At 35.5% G+C, this 10,191-nt stretch overlaps 1 protein-coding gene across 4 annotated transcripts in view; it reads left to right on the plus strand.

Annotated features, from left to right (window-relative positions):
• The window catches only part of LOC127837575 (3'-5' exoribonuclease 1-like), a 68,181-nt gene extending 65,976 nt beyond the window's left edge, over nt 1–2,205 (plus strand). For 3 of the 4 annotated variants that reach the window (XM_052364819.1, XM_052364818.1, XM_052364817.1), the window contains exon 7: nt 583–2,205. In XM_052364819.1, coding sequence (XP_052220779.1) covers nt 583–950 — 368 coding nt within the window. In that variant the 3' untranslated portion in view covers nt 951–2,205. The remainder of the gene's footprint in view (nt 1–582) is intronic. The other variant, XR_008029341.1, reaches the window with a different exon arrangement.
• Nucleotides 2,206–10,191: the final 7,986 nt, after the last annotated feature.

Consider the following 10,191-nt stretch of genomic DNA (forward strand, 5'->3'; position numbering starts at 1 on the left):
ATACTCATCTAGCTTTATGTTTATTGCCCTGCAAATTAAATTTTAGAAGGGGCATATCTAAGTCTCTATCAATTGGTTGTTTAGTCAGCTCTTATAAAATGTTTGTTGATGGAACTTTCTCCTTATTTACAAAGTCTTTAAATTGAAATCTGCTTAATATATTATTAACCCTTTCCCACTCAGCTTAATATATTATTAACCCTTTGCCACTCAGCTTAATATATGATAACCCTTTGCCACTCAGAAGCAAAGTGAAAATGGCTATGTGCAAACAGCATAAAACCAGAACAGCCAGCAAGTAACTCGCAGTCTGTTCAGGTTTTATACTGTTTGTTGGTCATCAGTATCTAAGGTTTGGAGATGAAGCCTTTAAAACATTAATCTAGTAAGAAAGGTCCTTTAATAAATTTAACTTTCAAGGGACTACAAATGCGTTAAAATACGTATCCAAGAGGTAAAGGGTTAAACCTGACACATAACAGCCTTTGCTCTAGCTAAAACTTTCCATCAAAGATGTTAGTGATGACCTTTCACATTTCTGATGATCATTAATAATTCTTAGTTTTACCTTTTATCCAACAGGTATGAAATTTGAAGGCTCGCCACACAGTGGCATCGATGATGCAGTAAACATAGCGCGCATAGCGATAAAGATGCTCTCCGACGGTTGCTGCCTGTCTCTCAACGAGCAGATCCAGATCAAGGTCGACCCTCGAGACTCGAAATGCGAGGCCCGTTATGTGGTGTACCACGAGCCTCGCAAATCACGTGCTGCGAGAGACTGTGATGAAAACAGTGAGGGAGAAGCTGCGGAGGAAATTGGCGGTGATTACGGTGGAGATTACTCAGGGGAGATAAATCATGAGATGGAGAGGTTACACATTGATATGAGTGAGGTTGACGATGGGGTGGACGATCTGCTGAGTTACTACAAGCTGCAGAAGTCTTGAAGGCGTACATAACATGTCCTGTAGTCAACTTATACATAGACTTACGACCAAGGATAAACACATTTTCCTTATATTTGGAAAAGTGATGTTAGGTTGAGTAAGGATTGAAAATAATCAGGGGACTTCTAGCAAATTGTACCTAAAATGTGTTGCATAATTGCATTTTAAGATTAAGCCTATGAATTCTGCCTGTTTTTTTTTTCAACTAGTGTTTTAAAATAATAAGTGGAAATATTTTGTGTCAGTTGTGTTTCTAAGATATTTATTTCAATATTCAAGATTTTGATGGGTCATAATTATTTGAGCAAAGTGGCGCAATAACATGTCTTATGCCATATGCACCTAGTAGCACCAGGAGTAGTAGGAGCTTCCTTGTCCGCTGATTAGACAGTGCAGGCTGGTCTAAAGGTACGCTGGCTACATATTGCATAAGACTCACTCCTGCATAACCCAGCTCATTTTTGTCCCCTACCCGTGAAACCGGAGGGGACTTATGGTTTGCGCTCTATCTGTCTGTCAGTCAGTCTGTCACACTTTTCTGGATCCTGCGATAACTTTAAAAGTTCTTCATATATTTTTTTCATGAAACTTGAAACACGGATAGATGGCAATATGGAGATTATGCACGTCATGTCATTTTGTTCCTACGTCAAGAATTCTGGTTGCTATGGCAACAAATAAAAAAAAAATACTGACAATGGTGGAGTTTCACCGTTAGGTAACAATATTGCTTGGCAATCTCTTGTTACACCTACAATAAGGTTGTACCATAATACAAAATGTTTGTCTTTATACTGGTATATGGCCTGGTCATATCTCATGATAAAAATATTTCATACCAGAAGAGAATAATGTACAGTTAGCTATAATATTTTCAATGTTTCTTCCCAAAATAATAATCTTTTTCATGCTTAGCTGTTTTATTCTTATGTGATACCGGTATTACGATATATACATGTAGTTGATTTCTCTACCACCAATTTTGTATTCACTCTACTTATTTTATATTGTATAAATGATGTAGAAAGCCCAATTGTACTTTAATAATGTGTTTGTTTAGTGCATGGCAACATGGTGCTGTTTAATAAGCAATTGAATGCTGTTGCCAATAGGGATTATTTTTCTTTTCTATGTTTATTGCACGCCTTCAAATGACATAGACAACTTATGTACTTGCATTTAGCATTTTTCTGTGAAAGTTAAATAGAATTACATTTGTAGTACTAGTTTATTAAAAAAATAACATAATGCTATGGACTTACATAAGCATTCAAAATATTTTCCAACAATAAATTACCTATCAAAGTAATAACTTATTTGTGATTTATCTAAATTTTGCAATTATGCTAATGTTAAATGCTCACTAAATTATCCTTTTTTCATAAGGGACCTAAATGGGACCCTGATGGCCTTTATCAGTAAACTTTGAGATTCTGCAGATTGCATTGTTTTATTTAATTAAATTATATCTCATTAAAGTCATGAATATTCTGTGAAATCTTTTATTGGGCAGTTGTTTCTTTGACTTTTATTCCACCACTTTTAATTTGATATTTCTCAATAACAGATAGGGGTGTTCACTGTTGTTATTTTTAACAAAGGCTGAATACTTTTTCTCTAAAATACTTAAAGGGGAGATTAAGACCAAAATATCATGGTTTTGCACATTGCTTCTGTTAGCTTTCACCCTGCTGGCTTCTGGATTGTTAGCTCCATCTGTGAAATTAAATATGCGTTTGTAAGTATTCACTGGTAGATAATAATTATAAGAATTGAGGCAGGACTTGTCTTGGATTTAGTATTTAAAAGAAAATTTTGCTAGACTGGCTGGGCTTTTAACCCTCTTTTTTTTAGCAGTCCAATATGCCTTTTGTTATCAAGATATGTCGCTATTCATTTACAATTCATTTACAGTGTTGTATATGAGTGTTTATCAGTGGCACTTTGGTAACAGTATATGCATGGGTAACCGAAGTACATGTCAATCTCATACTGCACCATTGTAAAATCTAGCTATGCAAAATTTACCATGCACTACATCACTGAGAACAGTTTAACTATTCAACTACTATTTTATGTGATTCATGGTCTATACAGTACACCTATGAATATTTGCAACGTTTTGGAAAGAATTGATGCATGTATATTACAATAAATATCATCTTACATTGCAAGTTCAAAATATGAGAAATAAAGATAATACAACAATTTCTATTTGGAGTATGAAAATACAACGTGAATGTTTTGGATAGTATAAGGTTTATGTTGGGTCACATTTTGCAATTGCATAAATTCTGTAGTTAAAGTCTTAAGCACATCAGGTCAAATCATAAGGGTATCAAAGGCATCTTTTGTGTGATAGGCTGCATCCTCAACATCAGGGAGCATTAAAATGTACATCTATAACACCATATTACGTGTTGACTTTGTGTATGTGCTGCCTCGTGTTGTACCTGTTTTTAGCTCACCTGAGCACAACGTGCTCATGATGAGCTTTTGTGATCGCTTTTTGTCCGTCTGTTGTCCGTTGTGCGGCTTCAACATTTGCCTTGTTAACTCTCTAGAGGCCACATTTATTGTCCAATCTTTATGAAATTTGGTCAGAAGATTGGTTTCAATGATATCTTGGATTAATTCGAAAATGGTTACGTTTGCTTGAAAAACATGGCTGCCAAGAGGCTTGGCATTTTTCCTTATAACACTCTAGTGGCCACAGTTATTGTCTGATCTTCATAAAACTTGGTCAGACGATTCATCCCAATAATATCTTGGACGAGTTCGAATAAGATGCCGGTTGGTTGAAAAACATGGCCGCCAGGGGGCAGGGCATTTTTCCTTATATGGCTATAGTAAAACATTGTTAACACTCTAGAGGCCACATTTATTTTCTGATCTTCATGAAACTTGCTCAGAAGATTTGTCCCACTGATATCTTGGATGAGTTCAAAAATGGTAACCTTTGCTCGAAAAACATTGCTGCCAAGGGGCGGGGCATTATTCCTTATATGGCTATATATGGCTATAGTAAAATCTTGTTAACACTCTAGAGGCCACATTTATTGTCCAATCTTCATGAAACTTGGTCAGAAGATTATCCCAATATTATCTTGGACGAGTTCGAAAATGATGCCGGTTGGTTGAAAAACATGGCCGCCAGGGGGCGGGGCATTTTTCCTTATATGGCTATAGTAAAACCTTGTTAACATTCTAGAGGCCACATTTATTTCCAATCTTGATGAAATATGGTCAGAAGATTTGTCTTAATGATATCTTGGATGAGTTCGAAAATGGTTACGTTTGCTTGAAAAACATGGCTTCCAAGGGGCGGGGCATTTTTCCTTATATGGCTTTATAAGGCTATAGTAAAATCTTGTTAACACTCTAGTGGCCACATTTATAGTCCGATCTTCATGAAACTCGGTAAGAAGATTCATCCCAATAATATCTTGGACGAGTTCAAAAATGATGCCGGTTGGTTGAAAAACATGAACACCACGGGGGCGAGGCTATTTTTCTTATATGGCTATAGTAAAACCTTGTTAACACTCTAGAGGTCACATTTATTTTCCGATCATCAAGAAACTTGGTCAGAAGATTTGTCTCAATGATATCTTGGATGAGTTCGAAAATGGTTTTAGTTGCTTTAAAAACATGGCCACCAGGGACGGGGCATTTTTCCTTATATGGCTATAGTAAAACCTTGTTAACATTCTAGAGGCCACATTTATTTCCAATCTTCATGAAATTTGGTCAGAAGATTGGTCTCAATGATATCTTGGATTAGTTCGAAAATTAATATGTTTGCTTGAAAAAAAATGGCTTCCAAGGGGCGGGGCATTTTTCCTTATATGGCTATAGTAAAATTTGTTAACACTCTAGAGGCCACATTAATTTTACTGTCCAATCTTCATGAAACTTGGTCAGAAGATTCATCCCGATAATATCTTGGACAAGTTCAAAAATGATGCAGGTTGGTTGAAAAACATGGCTGCTTGTGGGTGGGGCATTTTTCCTTATATGGCTATAGTAAAACCTTGTTAACACTCTAGAGGCCACATTTATTTTCCGATCTTAGTGAAACTTGGTCAGAAGATTTGTCCCAATAATATCTTGTTATCTCAGGTGAGCGACGTTGGGCCTTTCAGGCCCTCTTGTTTTTATAATAAGATCAATCACAGTTGTTGATAAAGTTGGTTCGCCATTGATTTGTTGTTACATACAATAACTATAACAATTATAAACACAGCCTAAATTTGACCATATTTAGTCTGTAAATGAAATGTTTCTGTTTCAATATTGTATGTTATACTTATTTGTTTACATGTTATATATGAAGCAGCATCAAGCAGAAATGGTGTGACTTTATTGCTGATAAGTCTGCCAATGTGTGGCCTGGGACAAGCTTTGTAAAATGTGTTTCTCCAATCTCTAAGATAACAAATAAATATCCTCCCAAATAACGAGGAATCTCGAACACAGACTTCGCGTTTTAAAAACAGTTACTAACATAAAAATATATCAATACCGTAAATACATTTTGAAGTATTATAACTCATAGAGACCACAGTTTACTTTTAGAATGTTGTTTACCATTATTATAGATTAAAGCATATATAGCATTAATTGTTAAAGATGTTATTATTAATAAGTGGGAAAAAAATGAACAATAAAACTATTTATTAGCATATACAGTTAATTCATAATTGAATTATTCGAAATTCAATAAAATTCTTAGATCAATAATTTGTGTTCAGGCTAGTTAATCTGCTTGAAGTAACAATTAAGCGCTGTTTGTAGAAGTTACTCTTTAAAAAGTATTTTTATCGCCATTTTATACAATCGGAATAGTTGATATGAGCTCGACAGAATTTCACTTTTATCTTGTGGTCTATTTATAAAAAAATATGCAGACATTTTCCATTTATATTTTATAATTTTCACAAATTCAATGACATCAAAACAAATAATAGACTTGAAGAACGGATACTATGGGTTTAATAACTGCCCCAGCATTGAGTTGCAGCATTGAACTTTCCTTTTATAGAAAATTGTCTTTTGTGTAGGCTACATTAAATAGCAATTTCTCTATATGAATGAAAATGACATTATGATAATAAAATAGTATCACTAAAATAATGTATGAACTTGCTTCTTGAATATACCAATATACCGTACATGTGGATCATCTGCATTTTCTAATTATGAATTTCTATCTGCACTCCGAACGTATCCAAGGGTTATCGGTATACATTAAACGATTGTTGAATGTTTTCATTTCCCAAATTCTGGCAATTAGCGCTATTCGATTGGCATTCAATTTTCCGGCTGCATAAAATTACCCAAGAAATCAAGGTCAAACCCCTATGACAGATACGCCGTAAAAAAACATATCGACAGAGAAAGCGGAGTTTCTTTGCTCAACTTGTTTGTAAGTGATAACGATGAACTGTGATATTTTTTTAAGAAAATGTTCATAATGTCATTGCGCACTAACGCTACAAAAATAGTTGTCAGTCCGAGCAAAGAATTCAGTTTTAAGGTATTCAACGGAAATTGCCATTAACCCACTTCGTCAATAATAATTATATACACATCTGACACAAGGCCTGCTGTAATCTTTTCGACCTTCAAGACCGACCTTGTCATTTAGGTGGCATTGCTGACTTAGGACTTATGCACATTCTGACATATATATATATATATATATATTAGCAATAAAAGTGGATTGGTTGTTGGTAGATTGTCGATCTTAAGTAACGACTGAATAATACAATGGTATTTTTACGAACGGCGAAGTTTTTAACAGTTAATTGTCGTTTTTTAAACCACCAATATTTCGTATAAAAACCACAGCCACTTTTTTCTTGTGTGCATTTTTGGTGCGGGATGCGGCGCTATATTATATGCCCGGAAAATGTTCTGACGGTTTAATAAGGGGGGTGGGGTTTTAAAAAAGACCCCCCCGCTAATTTTGCCGGGCTAATTTTGTTTTCAATATACAATGTCAAACACTAATTGTACTACGAGAGTTGTATCGCATAAGTCATTACAAAAAAATGGTATAAATAGGAGATGAATACGTTAGTAAGTCTAAGAACGTTTGTTTGCAAACATGTCTGTGTACAGTCGTTTTGCGAGGCTTAGAAAATCTGAACCACGAGCCTTCAGTCGCTATCAAACTATGGACCAGAGACTTCAAACCTTTGAAGACAGGCCATCCAAACGCAGCGTGTCAAAGGAAGACCTGGCTAGCCAAGGGTTCATCTACGACCCTTGTGTCATCTCCGACACGAGAGAGAATTTCTCCGACACTATTTTTAATTGCGTTAGATGCGTGTTTTGCAATGCGCACATTTCCATTTGGAACATGGACAAAGTAGATGTGAGAGTAAGGCATCGACAGCTGTGCCCCGCTTGTCCTTTTGTGTTCGATTGGAACATGAACAAAGAAGAAATAGTGAGACTCAGTCATCGACGGTTTGGTCGTGCTTGTCCTTTTGAATTTGAATTTCTTGACTATGAGTTATGCGATAGGTACTTGGAAAACGAGTTTGAAAAGCAATATGAAAGAGATAATTATGGAATTGTGGAAACAGAAAGCGATCAAGATGTTCATTCTAGCGATGATAACCAAAAATATTCAAATAAATCGGTAGAAAGTCTTCAAACAAAAGATGACCAAAAGTATGACGAATACGATAATTATAGTGATTTGGATGAGCTGCTAATGGCGAAAATTGACAAGACTTGTACTCGTACCCGCTACAAATCTTATCAAAAACAAACTGAAAAGCAGCGTAAAAAGGCTGAAAACAGGCTGAAAAAGAAACGAAGAACAAAAATACGCAATGCAAAACGAGATCAAAAGCAAACATATTACCAGGACAGAATCGACGATGATAATTACATACCTCAAAAAGGTTCCAATGATCAAGATGTAAAGAAACATGATAGAAAAATGTGTTGGGTTTGCAGAACTAATGATGCTGGCGATATACTGGAAGAACAGGTTTTCGAATCTTACGAACAGTTTTATCAAAAGCAAAAATATTACCGGGGCGAAATCGACGATGATAATCACATATTTCAAAAGGGTTCCAATGATCAAGATGCAGAGATACATGATATAAAAATGTGTTGGGTTTGCAGAAGCCGTGATATCGATGATATGATAGAAGATCAGTTTTTGCAATCTTACGAACGTTTTTTGGAGGAAAAATATAAAGAAGAATTCGACAATTGTTTTGCGGACGAAATCGATGGCGTCGATGATGAAGAACAAAATAAAATTGAACATCTACCTTATGTTCAATCGCCATATGACTATTTGATTGACAAAAAGCTGGATGAAGAGGCCCACCATATTTATTTTTCTGATTACGAGGCATTCGCGCAATACATCGAAACGCGGGACGAAGAGGCCGACCATATTTATTTTTCTGACGATGATGCATCCGATGCGGCATTCGAGTGATACATGATATTAACACATAGATGTGTGACTCAATAATTAACATTTTATGCATGTTTGTTTTGTTGTGTTCGATTGTATATGTTAATAAAAAACCTTGAAACAATTGTGCGTGTTGTTTGTTATTTGAGTATGTTCTGAACAAATCAGGAAAACACAAGCTATGATACAATACGTTTTATTGAATATTCTTCATGGACATTTTATTGGAATATCTTGTCATCGCATTCGCGTTAAACATTTCAAAAACGTGCTCTGTTTCAAGAATATCTTTGGCAATATCTTTTGACTTTTCAGCACCTCGAAAATCAATTGCACCACATATCCAGTTTTCGGCATGAATGAAACCATACAATAAATCGAATCTACACAGGTTCGCTTTCGTAGCAAGAACGTTCAAGGTTTCTTTTGTCACATCTTTGATCAGAAACGACCAAACTGAAAAGGTTTTCCTTGAAGTACAAGAGTCCATCAGCGCGTGTTGAATCTTGATTTTGCTTATGTTTGTTTTGCTGCAAACGAATTCAACAATTTCATCAAATAGACACATTATCAACTTCGTTGGTTGTAGAGAAGCTTTGAGTCTTGCGTACGTTTCGAATTGATGTGCAAAATGTTCTCTTGTATTTATTTCCACATGCTGGAAATCTGTCCACAGACACATAGGAATGCTATTTGTGGTGTAATCCATGTGAATGACTGGAAGACAAATAACTTCAATTTGTTTGTAGAAAATACTTATATAGGAACTTTCCAAAATGACAATGCATCAAAAACTCGTCATGTATATGTTTGTGCATATAGTTGCCCTGTTTTTTCCCTTAGTTTTACAAACAAATGCGTTAGGACGTCCTAAACCAAATTTTTATGAACCGTCTTGTTTCAAGCATGTACAGAATACACCGATTGACGTTACGAATGGTTTATTTTATGTGTTGATAAACGTAACCTATGAGTATTTGTCATTATACGACGATGTCAAAGAAAATTTACAATTTTTCAACAAATGGATGAAAAACCCAGAGTTTAGTTTAGAAGGTCATGAGCAACTATGCAAATCCATAGGTCTATCTAGATGTCCGAACAAGAAAAAAGCGTTTTCGAAACCGGTATACAGTGTAGTTGATGGTTTTGTAGCGGGATCAATGTTTATCACTTACGACTTACCCAGTCTTTTAGTTAGATTGCAAATTGAGCCGAAAACGTACTCTATCAGTGAGTTTGTGGAATCTGTGTTTAATGAGATTTACACACACGCTTGGATACCTTTGTTTCCATACAATTTTTCATTGACCTATGATGGAAGTGAAATTTGTGCAAATGGGATGCACGGTCATGCCTTCATCAGATTTAATACTGAACTGTGTACAACGTTCGGAACATGGTGCGATGTGAATTTAGAAGGTGCTAGTCCCGAGAAACAGGATCATGCGTTAACACGAATCAAAAATGCGTTATTGAAGAGAAAACTGAATGATTTGTCAGTCGCCAAGTATATCAAAGAATATGATCTAGGTTTGGAAATAATCCCTTCTAAGTCCAAAGAATTGCGAGACACAATTACACAAATAGAGCAAGAAATGAGTGAGATCCGCTTAAAAATCGATGATAAGTTCGACTTTGATCAATCTGACGAGGATTACTCTGACGAGGATAACTTTGATGAGGATTACTCTGACGATAATTTGGATGAAAAGCAAAGCGCTGAAAATGTACCAATTATCGATTTTTCTGACTTTTTTTTCAAAAACACTAAAGTTCTGTCAGTAA

The sequence above is a fragment of the Dreissena polymorpha genome, chromosome 7 (genome assembly GCF_020536995.1).
Source record: "Dreissena polymorpha isolate Duluth1 chromosome 7, UMN_Dpol_1.0, whole genome shotgun sequence".
Classification (NCBI taxonomy): Eukaryota; Metazoa; Mollusca; class Bivalvia; order Myida; family Dreissenidae; genus Dreissena; species Dreissena polymorpha.